The sequence below is a fragment of the Sceloporus undulatus genome, chromosome 2 (genome assembly GCF_019175285.1).
Source record: "Sceloporus undulatus isolate JIND9_A2432 ecotype Alabama chromosome 2, SceUnd_v1.1, whole genome shotgun sequence".
Lineage (NCBI taxonomy): Eukaryota > Metazoa > Chordata > Lepidosauria > Squamata > Phrynosomatidae > Sceloporus > Sceloporus undulatus.
Window position 1 is genome coordinate 85,606,323 of NC_056523.1, and position 22,626 is coordinate 85,628,948.

The 22,626-nt window shown below is 42.0% G+C and overlaps 1 protein-coding gene across 7 annotated transcripts in view; it reads right to left on the minus strand.

Moving 5' to 3' along the window:
• The window catches only part of SGCD (sarcoglycan delta), a 719,570-nt gene that overhangs the window by 178,997 nt on the left and 517,947 nt on the right, over positions 1–22,626 (minus strand). For all 7 annotated transcript variants that reach the window (XM_042451267.1, XM_042451262.1, XM_042451266.1 and 4 more), the window contains one exon: positions 10,688–10,789. In XM_042451267.1, coding sequence (XP_042307201.1) covers positions 10,688–10,789 — 102 coding nt within the window. The remainder of the gene's footprint in view (positions 1–10,687; positions 10,790–22,626) is intronic.

Consider the following 22,626-nt stretch of genomic DNA (forward strand, 5'->3'; position numbering starts at 1 on the left):
AGGAGTGCCGCCCACGGACTTGGGGAACATCGCAGTTGCGGAGCTGCGCAGTTGCGCAGCTCCCATCAGGGCGTGGGAGGCTTGGGTTAGCCAGGGAGCATGAGGATGCCTGTAGTGGCTGCCCTCTGCTCCATTAGCTGCCATAGAGGGTTGGGGGGAGGTTAGGGATGCGGGGGATGCCTGGGCCGGGGACGTCATCTGGGAGGGCGGAGCTCCAATTGAGGTTGTGTGGGGCAGGGGGAGGTATGGCGGTGGGAGAAGGGACTTGCGTTCCAGGGGAAGGCGAGATAGATGCATCATATCTATCCCGCCTTCCTGTCCCCCTCCCAACCTAAAGGACCTGAGGGTCTCTCCAACCGCGCCACAAACCCTGTCGCTGCTCCTGTGCAATGCCAGGTCTATTAACAACAAAGCCCACATCCTCCAGGATCTCCTGGAGGACTCTAAGTGTGACCTGGCTTGCATTACCGAGACCTGGCTGGGGCCTGAAGGGGATGCTGTGTGGGCTCAGGCCCTGCCTGCTGGGTTCTCGGTGAAGGACCAGCGCAGGTTAGGTGGGCGGGGGGTGTGTGTGGCCTTGGTACACAGGAACACCGCGTCCCTCACCAGGAACCACATCCGACAGACCTCCTATATCCAGTGTATTTACGTGACCCTAAAGGCTAGGGACAGTCTGGGGATTCTGTTAGTGTATCGGCCACCCCGTGCATTAGCGGACTCCCTTAACGAGCTGACACAGCTGGTCGCTGAGCTGATGTTGGAGACGCCCAGGCTTCTTGTCCTGGGCGACTTCAACATCTCCCTCATGGCCAGCTATGTTCCACCCGGTGCGGCTCGGGAATTCATGGAGACCATGGCGGCCATGGGCCTGTCCCAGCTGATACAGGGTCCTACGCACTGTGCGGGTAATACTCTCGATTTGGTCTTCTGTTCGGAGGCGGAAAATCCGTGGGTGGAAATCGCTAATGTTTCCCCCTTGTCATGGACGGATCATTTCCTGGTAGAGGTGAAAATCAAGGCTTCTACCCAGATCCCCCCCGGGGGTGGTGGACCAGTTAGGATGGTCCACCCTCGAAGGCTGATGGAACCTGAGAGGTTCCAGGAAGCCTTAGAGGGGCTCACGGTTGGAGATGACGGCGACTCTGTTGACGCCCTTACCGGTATTTGGAATACCGGTCTTTCTGGGGCTATACACAGGATCGCTCCCAAGCGTCCTCTCAGGCCCGCTTCCAACCGTAAGCCCTGGTATACGGAAGATCTCCGGGCGAGGAAGCGGGTTCTGCGACGGCTAGAGTACCGTTGGCGGAAACACCTTTGCTTAGACGACAAGACTCTCCTAGACCGACTGTTAAAGGACTATGGAGAGGCAATACGAGCAACAAAGAATTCGTTCTATGGTGCTCGTATTGCGTCCGCAGAGTCACGTCCGGCAGAGTTGTTCAGGTTGGTCAGGGAGCTAACACAGCTCCCTCCTGCCCTGAACCAGATCCTTGAACCTTCTAAGGCCTGCTGCGACCTGTTTAATGACTTTTTTGTGGATAAAACTTCTCGCATAAGCGAAGGTCTGAACGCCGATATTATGGCAGAGCCTAGGGTAGAAGTGTCCAGAGCCTCCGCGGACTATGTTACACTGGATCAGTTTGAGTTGGTGAGTACCGAGGATGTGGACAAGATCCTTGGAAGTGTTCGGAAAACAACCTGCTCTCTTGATCCCTGCCCCTCGTGGTTAGCGGCCCAGGGGGGACCGGTGGTAATGTCATTGTTACACTGGATAATTAACACCTCCTTGAGGGATGGGCGATTTCCATCGGATCTTAAATTGGCCATTGTAAAACCGATCCTAAAGAAGCCCTCCCTCGACCCCCTGGTACATAATAATTATCGGCCTGTTTCGCTGCTACCATTCTTGGGAAAGGTGATCGAGAGGGCGGTTGCGATCCAGCTTCAGACGGTCTTGGATGAAACGGATTATCTGGACCCATTTCAAACTGGCTTCCGGGCGGGTCACGGGGTTGAGACGGCCATGGTCGCCTTGGTCGATGATCTCCGTCTGAGCGTCAACGGGGGAAGCGTGTCCCTGTTGGTGCTCTTGGACATCTCAGCGGCTTTCGATACCATAGACCATGGTATCCTTCTGGGGCGCCTGGCTGAGGTGGGAATCGGGGGCACTGCGCTCCAGTGGTTCCGTTCCTACCTCTCTGGGAGGTCCCAGATGGTGCAGCTGGGAGACGTGTGCTCCAGCGAGCGGGCCCTTAAAACTGGGGTCCCCCAAGGAGCCATTCTGTCTCCCATGCTATTTAACATTTACATGAAACCGCTGGGAGAGATCATCCGGAGACATGGGGCGCGGGGTTATCAGTACGCTGATGACACCCAAATTATTTTCTCTATGTCTCCGACTGATGCAGTGACTGGGGATGGCGTCTCTCCTCTCGTGGCCTGTCTGGAGTCAGTAATGGGCTGGATGAGGAAAAACCGACTCAAACTAAATCCAGAGAAAACGGAGGTACTAGTGATAGGCTCCCCCGGTCCAGGAATGGCGGTGGTTCCACCTGTCCTGAACGGGGTCACGCTCCCTGTGAAGGACTCCGTGCGCAGTCTGGGAGTGCTTCTTGACTCGTCGCTTCATCTGACCGCTCAGGTGAATGCGACGGTCAAGAACACTTGTTACCAGCTTCGGCTGATTCGCCAGCTGCGCCCATACCTGGACCGGAGGGACCTAGAAACTGTTGTACATGCTTTGGTAACTTCGAGATTGGACTTCTGCAATGTACTCTACATGGGGCAACCCTTATACCAAATTCGGAAGCTCCAAATGGTACAGAATATGGCAGCCCGGCTGGTCACTGGCGTATCCAGGACCAGCCACATAACACCTGTGCTTAAAGATCTTCACTGGCTGCCCATTCGCTTCCGAGCTCAATATAAGGCGTTGGTTATTACCTATAAAGCCCTAAATGGCTTGGGCCCAGGGTACCTAAAGGACCGCCTCTCCCCGTACAATCCGCCTCGCACCCTCAGAACATCTGGGCAGCAATTGCTGAAGGTGCCTGGGGCCAGGCTAGCTTCTACCTCAAGAAGGGCCTTTTCCACAGCTGCCCCAGCCCTTTGGAACACGCTGCCCACAGAGCTCCGCTCATCTACCACCCTGGCCCAATTTAGGAAGGACCTCAAAACCTTCCTATTCAAGCAGGCATTCCCCGATTAAAATCCTGTGGGCCTCCCTCCTCTTCCGTGGCTATGAGGATGGGCTAACGGGGCTTTTATTGTTTTTAGACTATGTATTGTATTGATTGTTATATGTTTTTAATTCTGTATTCAATTGCACCTCTTGCATTATTGTAAGCCGCCCTGATCTTTTTGGAAGGGCGGGATATAAATAAAGATTTTATTATTTTTATTATTATTATTATTATTATCTGAGATATTTCTATCTTTTTATTAACAAAGCAATCCTGACTTAAATCCACTGGATGGCAGTGGTTAGAATGATGCCAGATTCATTTGTGCTGATGGTATGGCAATATTCACCACTGGAACTTCAAATATGCACAGAACTGTGTCACTAAACTGTCAGCACACTAAGTTTATGTTATTGACTTTTTGGTCATATTATTATGATAATATGACAATCCTTTTGGGGCAGTGGTGGTTAAAGACTTCAGCCTGGCAGATTTATAACTGGGTAACATCAGAGAGAGCTCTCTGTCTGTCTGTCTGTCTATCTATCTATCTATCTATCTATCTATCTATCTATCTATCTTCTTCACAAATAATAAACAGTTTATACTGATTTATTCAGGAATTCTGTCCCAGTAGTAATACTTGAATAATTGTACATCTTGTATATTCCAGACTGTCACACAACTCTTGGGATATAGAATAAGGGAAGGGCTAAAGAGTTTCCCAAAGACCTCAGGAACCTCTCAGGGAGTCAGAAGCTAACCAGACTAATAACTTTGCTTTATTGCCACTGTTATCAAAACAGAAACTTCCTATATTTGCATAACAATCTCTCTGTTTCTCCCAGCAGTTGTTGGAATATCTGGACACAGCATATTTTAAAACATAAGAAAATTTAGGAAAACAGGCTTAACAAAAGTGACAGGCCATAAAGTTGCTCTTTTAATTCTAAGCATCATTACCAGTGCATATATATTGAGGACAACAGAAGTGTTATCACAATTTCCCATCACATAAAATTAACAATTGTGCTGTTGTGTGCAACTTTCAGTTAGACTTTGTTCATGCAGTTCATAACAGTAAGCAGATGGTTCATGCAATAGTCCACAATAAATTACAACAGTTAGAAAGGCAGTTATGTACTAAGAACAGCAAAGAATCTGAGCTACAGATGGGCTTATGGATGACCCTTCCAGTTTTTAATAATCTCCATAATTTATGTATACAGGCAAGAAATGCAAAGATGCCTAATGCACCTTCTTGACAAAGCACAAATCACTCCTATTTACTCAAGCAATACTTCATGGTCCAGTTAACTTCTTAATTAAAGACAGCAAGATGCTCATGTTCCATGCAAGTGGTATGGAAAAGAATGTTTAGTGTGCAATATGTTCAGCTGGGAGTTTTGGATACTCTGCCTGCTTCTGGAGAATGTGATGCATCTATCATTTCCCCTTAAAACACTGCTAAAAATGCATTCAATCATTGTGAAGCCAGCAGTCTTCTGGCTATTCCTGTGCTAATTTATTGTCATTAAATTGCTTGAAATACCCCAATACCCTGCCAAGTATGTCCAACTGTCTATAAAGTGATTTTGATCTCAAGAAAATCTCCTAATTTTAAATTCTATGAGTGGCCATCATCTGAATGCAAAATACAAAAAGCAGAATCCATGTGGCAGTCTTCTCTGATAGGTTTGACTGTGGTTCTTAACTGATTTCTAGGCTCCAATGCACAACCTATGCCAAAGAAAACTTGTCAGTCTTTAAAGTGTCTTTAAGGATTCTCTGTTGTTTTTACTGCAACAGACTCATATGGCTAGCTGCCCTCCACTTCTCAGCATTTTTTTTAACTGTTGCCTAACTCTTCCATACAGCTGTCAAACTGGATAAGAATTATACAGTTCTTAATATACATATAGTCTGGGAATAAGTCCTGTTGAGTAGACACATGTAAGACTGCATACAAAGAGATAAACTGACTATATCACAAGTACTGTCTTGGGAAAACATAGTATTTAAGGGAGAAAAGTGAGGCTTATCGTAACAGAAATGGATTTAGGGTATGATACAGTGAGGGACTTTCTTCTCTTTTTCCAACACAAGAACCCCAGCTCTAAAGCTGCATTACAACTGTTTTATGGATGATGTGTGTGGCAACTTTGTGTGTAAAGGATTTGTGCTTCAAAAAATAACAATCAATACATTTCCTTCTAAATCACTGAAAGGAATCTATTCTGACTAATATGAAACATTTGCTCTGGAGATTCCTTTCTGGGAATTTCAAGGCTTCTCTTTAAAAGTGTCATTCAATTGGGCAGCTGTGGGCACATTTAATCCTATCTCCTATGTGAAATGAGAGTTAAATACTTTCAAAATAGGTTTTGACTATTTCTCTTAATTTTCTTCTGCAAAATTCCCTCTTCCCATAATAACAGCACCAGCAAGTAAAGACTTCCATTTTTTCTTTTATTTAAGGAAGCTTTTGCTTTTTAGTGTGTTGTGACAGACAAGGCTTTTAAATGGGACAGGAGAGTGTCAAATATTCTGTCCACACAACCATCTACCATGTGAAACATGCCATCAAGACCTGAATGTGAAAACAACCTCCCATTAATATTCCCTAACAACTGGTATACAGATTGTGTTTCCTTAATGATCCCTAACATGAAATTCACCACTTCTATAGCTTCTCTACTTTTCTTTTGCTTCCCTCCCCAATCCCCTAAAAATCCTACACCTGCTTAGAGAGAATCCTACAAATCTAGCACAGATGCATTCCATGAGCCAATTCCTTCTGTACCCAGAAGGCAGATCTTGGATCCAACCCAATGCACATCCCAAATTATTAAATATGGTCATTAAGCAGACTTGAAATGGTGCTTTCTGAACACCCAGATTGCTACAACACTGATATCCGATGTAGTTGTCCATAAGGCTAAACAGAACCAGTTCCTAACACACAGCTAGTCACACAAATTATTAATCTGAGTGGGTACAAGAGTCGATTTAATGCCTATATTCTCTTACCCACCCAGCACCCAAACTTAAGTCAGCTTGGGGTCTATTTGAGTGCCCTAATGGGCATTAATCCAGTGTAGCCATATGGAATACTGACAAGTTTTCCTCAAGGTCAGAAAGTATACACCTTTCTTCCTTCCTTCCTTCCTTCCTTCCTTCCTTCCTTCCTTCCTTCCTTTCTTTTTCACACAGAAGGCCTTGTGAATTCTGAATTCATGGTGTAACTTTATTACAATAGATGAAGACATAATTAAACTTAATTCCATATTTTATTGTGCTTCATCTATTATAAATATAATCAACATCTGCAGTCCTACCATATGACAAAGCAGCATCAAAGCCAGCAGAATGCATACCACTTTCTAGCTTGTTTAATACTCTGTTGCCCTACAGTATCCATCACATTAACACACTCCTGCTGTATTGTATTATTGTAGGGGTTTTTGCCATCAATCTGCATATGGGTACATAAATTTGATACACTGAAATAATGCTCCTATTCAAGGATATTAATGTAACAAACTCTGAAGAAAATATGCCCTTTCTTTATAGATACCTAGACAGTTCCTGCTCCATTTACATAACAGGCCACAGAGTTTGCTGGGTATATATACAGGGCTTTCCAATCAGATTGCAGATTTGAGGGAAAGCAACACTACAGAAACATCCTCATGGATTTTCTTTTCTTTTGCTGACTTCTTGTCTAGGATTCTGTCTAGAAATCACTGTAATGGCTGAGAACTCAAGGGCTCCTTGCAAACAAACTGGAAGTATTCCATCCTCACCTCGGCCAACATAATGCAGTCCCTTGCCTCTTCCACCTACTGAAAGCTGTTCTTGGGAAATGGGAGCCCTTTAGAGCTCTACACCAGACATTTATTTCCTGCTAATGTCATGAAGTGTTCCTTTATGGCAGAGTTCCAAGTTGTCTGATGTGGGGGAATAGCCAGGTTTGTTGTGCCCAATGTGCCAGAGACCAGCACCACCATTCTGCTCATTGGCTACATCTGTTTCTTTTCCTGGAGACTCTCCAGGGACCAATAATTGATGGCTTGTGCACTGGCACCCCTCCCTGTACCACTGCTTTGAGTAGAGCTGCTTTAATGGGGGGTCACATTAAATCCCAAACAACATTATAAATTCACAGAATGGTTGTCTTTATTCATTTAGTGAGTAGTCTTATGTTTTCTGAGAGGCCTACTAATGAACTAATGTGTGGTAGACTTCATTTCTACCAAGAGCAGGCCAGCCACAGAAAAGATCTTGTCCTTCTCAGATCTCAGCAGATTCGTCTGCTCCCATGGCCAGTGGTGAGGCTGAACATGGGGCACTTTCTGGTTTGCCTTAGTAGGCAAGAATTCAGAGACTTCTAGGTCGTTCTGGTCCCCTAATATTGCCTTCCTGATGTCTGGTGCAGCAAATTGCTTCCCACTAGAGATAAAGAAAGTGGGTTATAGGAGGGGGAAAAAGCTCACATTTCTGCCCTGGTGGCTAACGAAGTGGAAGTTCCTCTGACACAGAATTCCTGTCACTACCTTAGAATTTATCTGTATGTAGGAAGATCTTGTAACACCTTTGAGACTAACTAAAGAAAGATGTTGGCAGCATGAGCTTTTGTAGACTTAAATCTACTTCCTCAGATGCATTTGGTGGATTGGTAAGCCAGGGACAGACACATGTCAACTTCTTTCTTTAGTTAGTCTCAAAGGTGCTACAAGATCTCTCTACATACTGATTCTACAGACTAACACATCTATAGCTTTGAATTCTATTAGAATTTATCTGTTTGGAATCTTTTCCTCATGATGTCAGCTGCAGTATTCTAATGGCTTCAGGAGCATTGAAGGAGCAAGACAGCCCATTCATACCATGCATGCTGTTTTCACAGTAATCTCTTCCATCAAAAAGAAGCAAACCCAATATTTTAATAGCCTAAATATTAGTTATAATTTAGAAAAAAAGTAAATTTTCCATTGTAATAAAAATGAACATACAATTTAGCAATGATCAGCTTACACAAATGTCAAAATAAATTTTCACTTCTATTGACTACTTCACAGTGAACGAAGTGTTACATGAAAAAGGTCTTCACAAATTCCCTTAAGAAAGCATGTATAGATGTGAAGATTTCCTCATTAACTCTTCTTCAAAAGTGTTTGTTTGTGCTCAGATTAATCTGCAAGCAAAGGTTATAACCTCCAATACAGTAATGAAATCCAAGTTTTTATTGGATGTTGCATTGAACAGTCTACAGAACTTAATTCTTGTAAGCCAAATGAAATATAAAGGAAGTTAAAGATAGTCAGATAATTGTTATCAGATCAAAATGGATGTTAATGTATGAGTAAAATAAATATTTCTGGGAGTAAAATGAAATACGGACTATAATCCATTCTGTACACTATCAATAGAAATCTGTCTCTCTCCCGCTCTCTTCCTCACAGTGAGAAAGAGAGAGAGAGAGAGGGAGGGAGGGAGGGAGGGAGGGAGATGGATGTTTTTATGATTAATTTGAATTAAAGGAGGAAAAAAATCAGTTATATGAAAAGATGCCAATTGTAGTCATTTTTACCCATTCTCTGTTGGGTTTGGCCTGTGCTTTCCTGGCCCACCAGCTCAGCCCCATAGTAGTGAAATACTGAGAAGAGAAGATTAAATTGATGACACTCAATTGTTTAGGAGTAGAGTCTTTCTTTCTAACATCCTCCAAATACTATAGCATCCAAATTCAACAATCATTTTAAAGTAGCACATTATTTTAAAAATTCACAATGTAAGATGATCATACACTTACAAAGGAAGATGGCCTGGAATTATAAGTATGACCCCTTGTCTAACTCTAATTTACTTGTTCTTCTACAACAGTCACATATTCTTATGGGAGATGAGCACTTAAAATTATTCTGAGTTGTATCTTTTTGGAATCAACACTTCACATTGAAAGAGTTGAACTCTGTAGTTATAGTAAGTGTAAAAGGGGAAATGAAAAAGAGAGTTCTGCAGTGGTCCATGTCTAATAATGCTTATCAGCTACATTTCCTTTCATTCATCATTCATTCAGTAAATTACAGTTCAGAATGGGCTAGGTTTCATTGCTACTTTGAATTCCACCAACCCCAAAAAGAAATCCACAAGGCTTAGCCAAAAATCTTAGTTGCCAGGTTTTTCCCTTCTGCTTCCCACCAAGGAATGCTCCTGTTAGCCTCTTTTGCACGTACAGCAGTCAGAATATGACAGCTAGCATACTAAGAGTGGAGTCCCTTTTGGCATCTCCATCCCAAGGAAGGCATTTCTTAGTCTTTCCTGCTTAGAAGAATCAGAGGCTGGAGAGGCACTTGTTCATTTGGATACTCCTGCGGTGGCTGGTGGCTTCCATGTCTTTGGGCAGTGACAGATTCTAAATGGAGATTTAGGTCTTATCTGCAGTGTAGAAATGATGTAGTTTGACACCACTTTAACTACAATGGTTCAATACTTTGGAATTTTGGGATTTGTAGTTTTGTGAGATATTTAGCCCTATCTATCAAAGACCTCTGATGCCACAACACACTGCAAATCCCAGGATTTCATAGCGTGGAGCCCTGTCCATTAAAACAGTGTCAAACTGCTTTATTTCTGCAATGCAGGTTAGTTTAAACTTTCAAGGAGGTGTCCAAGGTACTGAACTTTGGACAGCTTCCATACAACTTAAAACTTGTAGTAGATACTCCAAGATGTGAAGATCTATCAAGACACCTGTCAAGCTGGATGATATACATATAAATAATGAATTTCCCACACTTTATGATTCATATAAGAAACTGTATAGCCACAAAAATTAAAAAAATGAGCAGTTCAATATATTTTGAGAGCAGATAAATGTGAAATCCCCAATATAGGACAACTCCAAATGTATTGAAACTGTGAAATGGTCTTTGTCAGTGATCTAGCAAGGTTAAAGCAACAATTTCTCACATATACATATGGAAAGCAATACACTGTTTCTCAGGCCAATCTGCCAAAGAAAGTGAAACAATACAGTAACAGGCAATCTTCACATTTTAAAGCCACTATTATACACATATCAGACTAGAAGTACTAAACAGTATTACTCTTAACATATTCACCGTCCCAGGCTGCAATGGAAGCTGGTAAGGGCACAGACACCAAACAAAAGCTGGTAGGCAATTGAATACTATGAGTGTTTACTACAGCATATCACTGTCCTTGATGAAATCAGAGTGCTACTGGACTAGTAGGGCCTGTTTTCTGATCAAAGAAGGCATAAAAAACAACAACCAAAACAGAAGCTCTGGAAGCTTCTTATCCATTCATCTACAGCGATGCTAATTCCTCTTTTCTCCACATAGAAATACAGCCAGAGCCAGTAATTATCCTCCTGTAGAGCAGCCTACCTAATATACAATTATAGTAGAAACTGATTGTGCTAGTAGTGACATGTTTTCAGTAACTGAAAGAAAGAAATAGCATTCTGGGTAACTTACTGTACTGGACCGGATTTCTTTGGCGTAGAGAGGTTTCAAGAATTCTGAATCTCCTTCTAGCTTTATGCCTTTTTCTGTGATTCTTAGGTTGCCCATTCCATCCTGAAAAACAGAAAAAGATCCCCCAGTAAGTATAATTTCATAAACACTAGGCTGTCAGAAATTTATTTCTTGGAAAAGAATGCCATTAAAAAAAACACTGGGAAGCAGAATACAATGCAATCATCCTTTTGCTTTATCTTTGTGGAGAAAAATGTTTCAAGTGATCTGAAATGCCCCCTGGTAAGCAATTTATTCAGGTGAAAGATGCCCTTTACCTTGTCATCTAGGTGAGAGGGACGTGAGAAAGAGAAAGATGATATGGTGACATTTAATGTTAACATAAAACCATTACTTGTAACATGGCCAGCTTTCAACATCTATATTGATATTGTCCCTTCATTTATGTAGAGTTTTCATTCAGAACACATAAAAAGAATCTGTTTTGCAAGAATGTTTTCAAAATGGACAGCATGCAGTGATGTGCACCTAAAAATCTAAGCACCATGCTTCTCTCTCTCTCTCTCTCTCTCTCTCTGCATAATAAATTCAGCATTTTATTTTGAACAGGAATAGTTCCAGTTCTCCAAAAACAAACAGCTCTTCAGCAATCCTGTTTGTTCACAGAATGACAGGATCCCAGAACTCTGTTCTGAAGAATAGAGAAATAATTTTTGTTTGTTTAAATGATGAAGAACTGTTTGCCAGAATCTAAATTAATATTTTTATAACATCACCCATCCCATAGTTTCTTTTCAATAATGTAAACCCAACTTGGCAAGCCAAATGTACCTGCATTACAATTTAATATTTGAAAAACATGTTAGCTTGTTAAACTGGACATTCTGGTCTATTCAAAGATGCAATTAGCACCATTATGTACAGTATATATGTATTGTCAGGAAAAAGCCACATGGGATATATAGTCACAAGAAATATAATATGTATATGAATGTATTTGAAAGTAACATGACACAGCAAAAGTTATTGAATTGTCACACAGGTGTTGTAAGTAATGTAATTAGAAGGTCCTGAAAGCCAAGGACATATGAGGCAATGACAAAGTGAAAAGATGCAAATTGATATCACCTGAGAGTCATTGAGTGGACAGTAATGTATGATGCAATGTGAGGGCTAGATTGAGCCAAGTATGGTATGTCAATCATAATGTATGTACACGCCCAGGAGGTGGCAACTGTATAATGAATAGAGAGACAAATGTCTATATAAGCAATAATGTATGACAATACTTTTTGTGGGTATTGAGTATAGTAGTGTGGGTATTGAGGAGTATAGTAGAGTGAGTTTTGTGAGTAGTGAATTGTTTTGTGCATAGTGTATATATTAGAATAAAAGTAGATCTTTTATATAAGAAGACTACTGTGTTGACTGGTGTCTTGAGAGCTGAACAAGAACCAGCAGACTGCAGAGAAGATTGGAAGACATCTTCAGCCAATACTCAGAGCTACTGGTCAAACTGGTTGTTCTTCCGCTGACCAGGGTGGTGAGAGTGAAAGCCAGAAGAAGAGCTGCAACTCCCATCATCCCTAACATCCCTAAATGGGAGGTACGGATGCAAAGGCAAAGTTATTATTGAAGAAACCAAGGAACTGCATAATGCCAAGTGACATTTCTAACTGGCAGAACAATTAGGATGCAGAAGATAAAGTAAATCTAGAGCTAACAACATTACAGCAACTTTAGCAATGCACTTTCCAAGTTCTTGTTAAGCAGCTAATGCCCAAAGCTCATCATCTTAAGGCACTCTGTGACATCTATCTCTAATAAGAGCCTGCATGTGCAATAGTGGCAGTATACTATTTAGTCCATGGTATAGTGGTTAGTGGTATGGTGTAGTGGTAAGGTGTTACACTGAAGCTGGGGAACTTGAAGCTGAAACATGAAACTCATTAGGGATTTTGGGTCATTCAATCTCATCCACATCTACCTCTGCATTGTTGTGCAGATAAGGTAGAAAATAGGAGAGAAATGTATGAAGCTTTGGGCTCACTGGATGAAAGATAGGACATGAATATAGCTAAGAAACACTTGCATATCTGTTAACATATCCCCACTTGGCATGGCTCTAGAGAGCAATATGAAGCATTGGGCCACAGGAAGCATGGAATGCCGTATAACCACATTTCCCATGGAGGGATGCTTTGTGTTGAGAACGAAAGGAGCTGGTAAAGGAACTTCTTTTAAGTAGACCTGCAGAAAGAAACTTTCTCTTCTGGCAGGCCTTCCCTGATTGACAATGTCCAGAACCAATTGAATCATCCTCCTCTTATTACTTTTCTCATTCATGGATTGTTTATTAATTTTGATGTATTGTTATGTATATTTTAACCATGTTTTATTGTTTAATTTTATACTGGGGAGGGAAGGTTGGGCTGGGGTCTTGTGGGGTTTGTTTTTTTTATTGTTGTGTATTGTACCAACTTTGTTGTTACCCGCCTCGATCCCTAAAATGGAAGAGGCGAGATATAAATAACTATTTTATTATTTATTATTATTATTGTGTAAAGAATGTAAAGTAAAGGGTGTAGTGTAAAGAATGTAAAACAAGTAAAGAGTTACTTGTTTTATGTAAAAGGTGGAGCAATAGCCCCACTGCCCCACCACTTAAAATAACCAGCAATAGCCCACCTGTGGCAACATAACAAGCAATTAAAAGGCTGTGACTCAAGGGAACCCTTCTACTGATAATACATTGACTATATGTTCCTCCAATGGGTAAGGAAATAAATTACTTTTTAATATCAGCATTCCAAGCTTTGTTACGCAAGTCATTTATTTTTTCTCTTTTCTTCCTCTCTCTTATCATGTTCTCCTCAAAAGTTTTCCACATTACATCAAGCCACTTGCCTTCCAACTGGCAAATGAAGCACCTTTGTCCTCTACAGCCTTTTTGAAATCACCAAACCACCACCTTTTGATACCTTATTTCCTGTCATTTAGCCCTGCCTTTGAATGGTGTTCTTGGGACCTCTTCCCTTGCTTCAGCTTCAACTCACTCGCCTGCCATACATCCATTTCCTTTTCTTTTTTTGAAAAAATCGTTACTTTGAAAGAATTCTACAAAACAGTACAGTTTCATCATAATAGAAAGAAAAGAGGGAATAGATAGAAACTCAATAATGGAATACCCCCCCCCCCGCCACACACTGAATGGGGGACAAAAGCTGACTAAATAAGAAGACGTTCAGCTGTATTTCTCCTCCGCCATGCTGACTATGCAAATGATAATCAGGGTAAAGGGGGCTGAATGGAAGATTTTGATTTAAAGAACATTTTCCCTGAAATCCCTAACAGTATTTTGCCTATCCGCACTGGGTATGTCACCACAAATCATGTCTGGAAAAAATATGGGAGGAAAATACTGCAATATACTATGTTTTAATGTGGTTTAATGGTGATTCCTTGTGAAAAGGGGATAAACAAAGATGGCAATTCCTGAGAAAGGAGCTAGTGTGGAAGCAAAATTTGTTAGTTTGAATATGATATTGAGGATTCTGAACTCTAACATGTGATTTCTAATATTTCTTGAAGGCAAGGAAGGCCATTTTGCATCTATGAATCTTAAGTATATTTCAGGTGTAGCCAGAGTCATAATCTGTTTTCTTCACACAGTTCAGCAAATGTGAATTAGAATGGCATTGCTATTTCCACCACATTTGTAGATAAAATAATACAAAAATAGTTGAAATGTGGTTAAAGTATTTACTGTATAAAATTTAAGTCATTTAAAATATACATTACATGGCAGGAATTACACCTGTACACACACCCTTATATAAATACATTACAAAGCAGATATTTTAAAGATCTCTTATTGTAGTCAATTTTCAAATGCCTTTTGGGGGGGAAATGTTTTGTCTTCTGACAAAAAGACAGCAAGGATGTCTGAAACTAGGCTACTTGCTCCCGAGTCTGGAAGTACTACTGTGAAGGTCCGCTCCTGTATGCCTCCTCTGAAAATTCCAGCACCCAGATAGGCTCATATGGGAGAATACTGTCATTCTGAAAGCTTGGATCTGAGCCTCACAGGGCTTTATACAACAAGCACTTTGAATTGTGCCTAGAAGCAGATTGGTAGCCAGTGGTGGTGGTGTAACAAGCAAGTTGGGTGCTCATTACAATCAGCACTGGTTAAAGTCTACTGCAGCTCTTTGGACCAGTTGAAGTTTCTAAGCATTCCTTAAAGGCAGCTTTGCAGGGGAACAATACAGGATGTAACTAATGCATATGTTAAATATATGCAGAAATGAATGCAGTTGGTATAGTAGTTTTAAATGTATTAAATGCAAATACATGCCTGGACATCACTGTAACCTAAGAAACAACAATCAAGATGGAATGCAGTCTTTCCCCCAAATTTATTATTTGAATCTTCAGGGGGAGATTCAGCCTCCATCCAGTACAGGCTGAATTCCTATTCTCTGATCTCCTTTTGAGCTGACCAGGAGAACCTCTCTCTTGTCTTGATAAAGATTCAATTTGTTCTCACTCATCCAGTCCTTTACTGCTGGCAGACACTGGTTTAGAAATGAAACAGCTTCCTTGGGTTAAATGAAAAGGAGAAGCAGAGTTGTGTGCCATCAAAATACTGACAGCATTAGAACTACAAAGTCCAGATGACACTTTCCAATGGTTTCATACAGAGGACAGAATGGAACATACAGAATGAAACCTTGATTACACAAGACAATGGCCAAGAAATCAGGCCATTCAACATCACCTTCAGGTCAGAAAGGAATGGAGACAACAAAGATCAGTGATGTCAAGTGCCATCAGTACCATGAGTGATGGTACTGAATGTTGCCAAGACATCTAGCAGAACCATCAGGGACACACTCTCCTTGTCCAGCTACCACCACAGGTCATCCATCAAGGTAACAAAAGTCATATCCATCTCATAATAAGGTCTGAAATCAGATTATAATGGGTCTAGAAAAAGAATATCTTCAGCATCCCCTTGTGCTGGGAGGCCACCATATGCTCCAGTACCATGCCCAGAAATGGGATATTAGAAACTGGTTGGTAGTTATCCAGTACATTGGAAGTGACAAAAAAAGTTCAAAGAAAGGATTTTACAACAGCTTCTTTTATGACCCCATCTGGAATACTGTGTCCAGTTTTGGGCACCACAATTAAAGAAGGATGTGGAGAAACTGGAGCGTGTCCAAAGGAGTGCGACTAAAATGGTGAAGGGTCAAGAAATCATGCCTTATGAGGAACGCCATAGGGAGCTGGGTATGTTTAGCCTGGAAAAGAGAAAGTTAAGAGGTGATATGATAGCCCTGTTTAAATATGTGAAGGGATGTCATATTGAGGAGGGAGCAAGCTTGTTTTCTGCTGCCCCAGAGAACAGGATCTGGAACAATGGGTGCAAGCTACAGGAAAAGAGATTCCAGCTCAACATTAGGAGGAACGTCTTGACAGTAAGGGCTGTTTGACAGTGGAACACACTTCCTCAGAGTGTAGTGAAGTCTCCCTCCTTAGAGGTCTTTAAACAGAGGCTGGATGGCCACCTGTCAGGGATACTTTGATTGTTATTTCCTGCATGGCAGGGGGTTGGACTGGATGGCCCTAGTGGTCTCTTCCAACTCTACGATTCTGTGATTCTATTTATGCTGGCACACTTCTTTACTTTACATAGGTATTCTTTTATCCACTTTGAAAGACTCTGCCCCTTATCCCCATCTCCTGGCTTTATAATGAACAAGGAACTGTAGCACGTGTGGTACTTCTCACCTGTCTACATCTTTGGGATGTTTAATGTGAAAAGTACCCTTTTTGTGAAGTCAAAGTTTAATCGCTGGCATCCACAGTTTTTGTGAATTTTTCAGGCTATGAGGCTGTGTTCTAGAAGAGTTTATTCCTGACGTTTTGCCAGCAGCTGTGGCTGGAATCTTCAGAGAAAGCTGACATGGAAGAGAGTGGGGTATATGTACTGTTGATTGAGAGGAAGCGATTTACATGTTAAGCTGGGCATTGCTCTGTTGTTGAATGGCAGGGCCTCAGGGTGTCTATTTAATTAATGATTCATTGTCTGCTGGAAGGCCCTCCTCACCCTGGGTGGTTTTCAGTTGCATTTGCTGGATCCTGATTTTGGTGTTTTTCAAGACTGGTAGCCAGACTTTATTTACTTTAAGGGTTTCTTTTTTCCTGTTGAAGTTCCTCTACAAACAGCCACAGGAGTTTATCAGGTACCGTGCAGCTGCAGACAAGTCTACATAGGGACCACCAAACACAGCATCCAAACATAAATCAAAGAACACGAGAGACACTGCAAACTGAGTCAGTCAGAAAAATCAGCAGTAGCAGAACATATTATAAACCATTCTGGGCATAAAATGCTGTTTGAAAACACTGAAATTCTGGACCATGCGAACAACTATCAGGTCACAATGTACAGGGAAGCAATTGAAATCCATAAACACCTGGACAACTTCAACAGGAAGTTGTCCTCATACTAAAGTTTCTGTTTTATTTCCCAGAGAAAGATATTTTGGGTACAAGTACCTTGCTGACTTAATATGAACAAAAAGGATAATAGTTCCCCTATACTATTTATAGGATCAAAGAAAAGCAAACTTGTTTTATAATCCTGTAGCTCTCAAAACTCAAGAGATTATTGTGCTCCTAGGATTACACACACACTTGAACAGAGTTAAAGATTATAGTTGTTGAAGATTAGAGATATGGTATGTGCATAAAATAAAGCTATAAATTGCTTTTACTACCAAAGGGAATATGGCACTTGCTAGGGATTTGAGTAGGAGAACACTGTTGTGCTCACATGTCCAAGAAGCCTCTGGTTGTGGGAAGAGAGTACTGGGTTAAATAGGCCTTTGGGGTGAACCAGCATAGTTTTCCTTAAATTCTATTCTTCTTAGGAATCTCTTTTCTCCATTTTTAAATCTTTTAAAAGAAGAAAACTTTTCAATACCTAGTAATCTTGAGGAAACATCGGAGGAGAATGTGAATTGGTCACATTTTGTTAAAATAAAGGGACATGTTTACCCCATACCTACTGTTTCTGATTTACTAAGGTCATACATTTGGCTTCTGTCCTCCCCTTCACAGAGTAGAGAGCAGTGGCTGTGTGGGGGAGAGTATGGATAGGGAAGAGGGGGCAGTGAGGGGGGGAGTCCCCCCCAAGAGCAGCTTGCCCAAGACTCAACAAACATGGCAAACAACCACCAAACCCTCTATGCAATGATATAAACTGCATAAACAGGACAGTGCATGGCAAAAACAAACAAACAAAAAACAACAACTCTCAATGGGCTATATCTCCCTCCCTCCCTCTCTGTTCCACCTGGTCTTCTCTGGAGGGATTTCTAGTGCTCTGGAGCATGTAATGGTGGCAGAGTGACACTGCAGTTTTTTTTGGGGGGGGGGGCAATGAACCTCTCTCATTCCCACAGAAGCCTCTCTGCTTCTATGAATAGAAATACCTTGGATCCTAGCTTTTCTTTCAAAATAGTCCTATTTTGCTTTTTGAACTACAGGAGGCTCCCACTGCATTTAACTATTTTCAGCTTCCATTGATCAGATAGTTTTTACAACTACCATGAACTTACTGACATAAGAGATAGCAGATTAGACTTGCTTGGGGTTGATATGCAGCGGCTATCTATAGTTCCAGCAATGTAAACAGATAGGGAATTTATACGCAAAAATAGACCAAGATATTTTCTGGAATTCTGAAAATTAACCTAATTCCTTGCATGAATGATTAAAGACACTGAAATAATGAAAAACAAATCAATTACATTCTGTTTTAGAATAAAATCACAGATCTCCCCAAACTATAATTAATTTCCTTCTTCTGCCTATAGGCAAAAACACCTTGTTTGGATATTCAGCTACAGTTTTTGATAAAAAGAGAGAAAAAGCTCTCAAGGGGATATGAATTCTTAGAAACGATGCTAAGGAGACCCCATCTTGGGAATGGACTAATAAGATGTCACTGCAAGTATCCTAGTTTTTCTGTTTGACATATTAACCTTCCTGTTATTCACAGGTGACTGTAGAAGGCTAGTAGTTATTAGACTTTCCTGCACTTGTAGGGTTCTGGGGGGAAATGGAAAAGACTGTAACCAATCCTTTAGAACAATGTAAGTGAAGATGAGTTCTGCAGATATTATACTACACTTCATATAAGTGTGACAGCCCCCTCTTCCTGCTCCTCCTCTGCTGCTCTTTCATGGGCTTGATGTCCGTGGATGCTGAAATCCACTGATGGCAAGTCCTCAGATACTGAGGGCTTAGTGTGTGTGTGTGTGTGTGTGTGTGTGTGTGTGTGTGTGTGAATAGTGGGCCCTCAGTATCCATGGGGGATCCATTCCAGATCCCCCTGCAGATACCAAAATCAGCAGATGATCAAGTTCCATAGTACTCAATGGTGGCATGTCCACGCAGCTGCACCACCATTGGGCACACTGGCATTTTGCCCCCCTCCAAAGCCAGCCTTGCTGCTCTCACCACAGTGGGCAGCAGGGGGCTACATTTTCTTCCTTCTCTTCCCCAGCTCCTCCTCTTCTTCTCTTCTTTCCCCGTTGTTGCCATTGCTTCCTCCTTTTCCTCCTCCTCTTCCCCATCTCCTCCTCCTTTCTCTTCCTCCTCTTAGCCCCCTCTGTCACCGATGCTTGTCTTCCTTGTCCTTCCTCTTCCTCCCTCCTCTTCCTCTTCTCCACTTCCGTTGCCGCTGCCTCAGCTCTTCCTCCTTTTCCTCCTCCTTGTCCTTCCTCCTCTTCTGCCACTACTGCCACTGCCCCTTCTCACAGGCTTGCCATGTGCGAATGCTCAAATCCATGAATGACAAGTCTATGGAGGCGGACTGTATATAGGACATGGGACTCCAAGGTGCCTACAGCCTCCAGTTCATCTCTTGGCTAAAGGGATTCAGCCAATGGTAGCTTCTCATTTTGGGGGAAAGTGGGTGGGGTCCTTAAACTAGATGGTTCGTGGCCTCCGTCATTCTTCCACCTTCTCCTCATCAGGATTGCTGATGGCCACTTTCCATGATTTGGAGCTGCTGTCAGAAGTACCAAAGGGACATTAATTTTTGGTTGTAATCTGCTGTGACCAAAAATGCCAGGTTCCTGAGAGGACATCCACAATTGATATTTAATAGGGGAGGTTTTATTAGCTGAACTACACTAGCTGAGAGGGCTTAACACAACTCAAAGCAAGGATTATGCCTGTGTATACTGGTTGTGAGAAATAGAACATCAGAATGCAAGGTCCAAATGTAGTTTTATTTGTAATCAAAGGGAATCAATATTCACAGAAAGACATTCACTCACACACACATCCAAGATATAAAAGGTGGTAGCAGATAGGAACTGAAGGGATTGCAGGAGGTGATACTGTACTGATTCACAAAGCAGGGCTTCAGTCAGGGGACACTGTGAAGTGAAATGGCTCAACAAGCTGCTGGTGTATCATGGAGTGGCCAGCAATGCTGAGGATTCAAGCAAGATACTGACAGAGAGTCTTCTGAACTCAAGCGAGACCAAATTGGGAATGACAAAATTGGGGGTGCCTAAGCAACCATATTCATAGGGCAAAACATATCCTGGGGCAGATTTTGGAATCAGAATGAAGTTTCCAGGAGAGAATGAGAAGAGAACTTGTGAATGGCCAGGCAATTGGTGCAAATGTCTTGGGACAATGGAGCATCACTTCCAGAGGGAAGTATTCTTGGAATTTTGTCCACTTTTAAACACAAAGTCAATCACCCACCATCTCCCCTATCAATGAAGGGATTATGCAGATTCTAATCTCGAATGATCTATCCTTGGCTAGGTGCTCTTGAGCTTCCCCCATACTGAGCCTCCCAGATCTCCAAATATGTCATGGCTAGTTTCCTAAATTGAGAGCTCCCTCTCAGTTACATGCCTCAAACATCCCTTTTAATATCAACTTGATATTGAAAAAGAGGAGGGGTGAAGAGGGCTAGACCTTGGGGTAACACTGCCCTCAAGTCATCTTGAATATAGGGTGACCCTGTGAATGACAGACCTTTGAGATCCCTGGCCATCAACAGCCCTGCTTGGAACTTGCAAGCTCAGGGCATGGCTTCCTTGATGCAGATCAGTCCATCTGTAATGTAGTCTACTTATCCTACTGCCTTCCACTTTAAAAATCATTATTGTCATTTCCAATGATTCATGTCAATTTATGATATGTGCAAAGTATGACAGCTTTTCCTAGAGAGAGTTTAGGCATAATTTGCTCTAGGACCATTCATTTGTCTTTGGAAGTCCATGAACTTTAAAACACCACTCTTCAGCACCACTCTCCTCCAGCACAACATTTCAAATGAATTGATTTTCCTCCTGTCAGCTTTCTTCACTGTCTAGTTGCTACAATGTTACATAGAAAATGGAAATACAATGGCATGGATGATTCTGACTTTGGTATTTAAGTATATACTCAGCTAACAACAGATCTAGCATCATGCAGTGGTTAGAGCATTGGAGGCCAGGTTCAAATACCACCCAACCATGGAAACCTACTGGGTGACTTGGGGAAGTCACTCTCTCATCTTAAGAGAAAGGCAAAAGCAAATTTCTTCTGAACAAAGCTTATCACAAATACCCTATGATATGTTCACTTTAGAGTCACCATGAATTGGAAACAACTTGGAAGCACACAACAACAAACTCTGCCAACAAGTATGTCCATTTTTTTTATGATGAGGCTATGGAATTGACGTTGTATCTGGTAAACAGAGATCTTTCATGTATTAAACTGAATTATTTTCAATTTTGAATCATTTATGTCATCTGGATGATTTATTCTACTGACACTGACCTCTCAGTTGTGCAAGTTCTTAAAAAAAAATCTTGTAGAAAGAGAAGAAATGCCCTATATAGGAAGGTCCATCACACATTTACAAAGAATCTCTGAGAATAATTGGGAAAGAACATTGTCTGAGACCCCAAAAGTCAGGCTACAGCCTGGAGAAGTTACTTTTTGATCTACAGCTTTCATAATCCCACAATCAACATGGCTAATAGCTGACTATGGATGTCCTGTATGACTCAGCATAGGACAAGACCCTCAGAAAGTGTATGCAAGAAGATACATAGACTGAGAGAAACACGAACACTCTAGCAAGGAGTTTGAAGCAGCTAAGAACTTTATCGCACACCTTTTCCCCCCTGTTATGGGAACTGGAAGGGGACTCTCAGGGCTGCGCGCAACCTGCAAAAAACGGAATTTATTGCACAGAGGATCGTCCTCAGAAGGGCCCTGTTCTGTCCCTCGGTGCCAAGCCGTCCCCGTTCAGTGCTGAGGGGCGCCATATTCCTCAGTTGGAAGACTTCCAACCAGAACACTTAATGGCCCTCAGCACTGAATGGGGACGGCTTGGCACCGGGGGACAGAACAGGGCCCTTCTGAGGACGATAAAATCCATTTTTTGCAGGTCATGCGCAGCCCTGAGAGTCCCCTTCCAGTTCCCATAACGGGGGGAAAAGGTGTGCGATAAAGTTCTAAGTCAGTTCAAGTTCAAGTCAGGCAACAGTCCAAAAGGAGACTCAAGATTCATAGTCAATAAACAGAGTAAGGTCTAAGGCTATCAGGCAGCATGAACAGGTACTTGAGGTACAAAGATTGCTTCCACCAAGGTTAGTTATCAACAACCACTTCCTTAGGGAAGTACTGGACAATTTATGGTCTGGCAATCTCCCACAGATGCTGTGTAATTGCTGAGCATTTTAGATATAAATGCTTGGAGCATCTCCACCCTTTCTTCTCTTGTTGATGCTCTGCTGGGGTAAGTACTGCCCGATCTGTGTGTCTGTCTGTGTCAGGCTGTGGCCGCTGGGAAGTCTTAACATCTGTCTAAGCCACTGGCGTGTCCTCCTGTCTTTCTA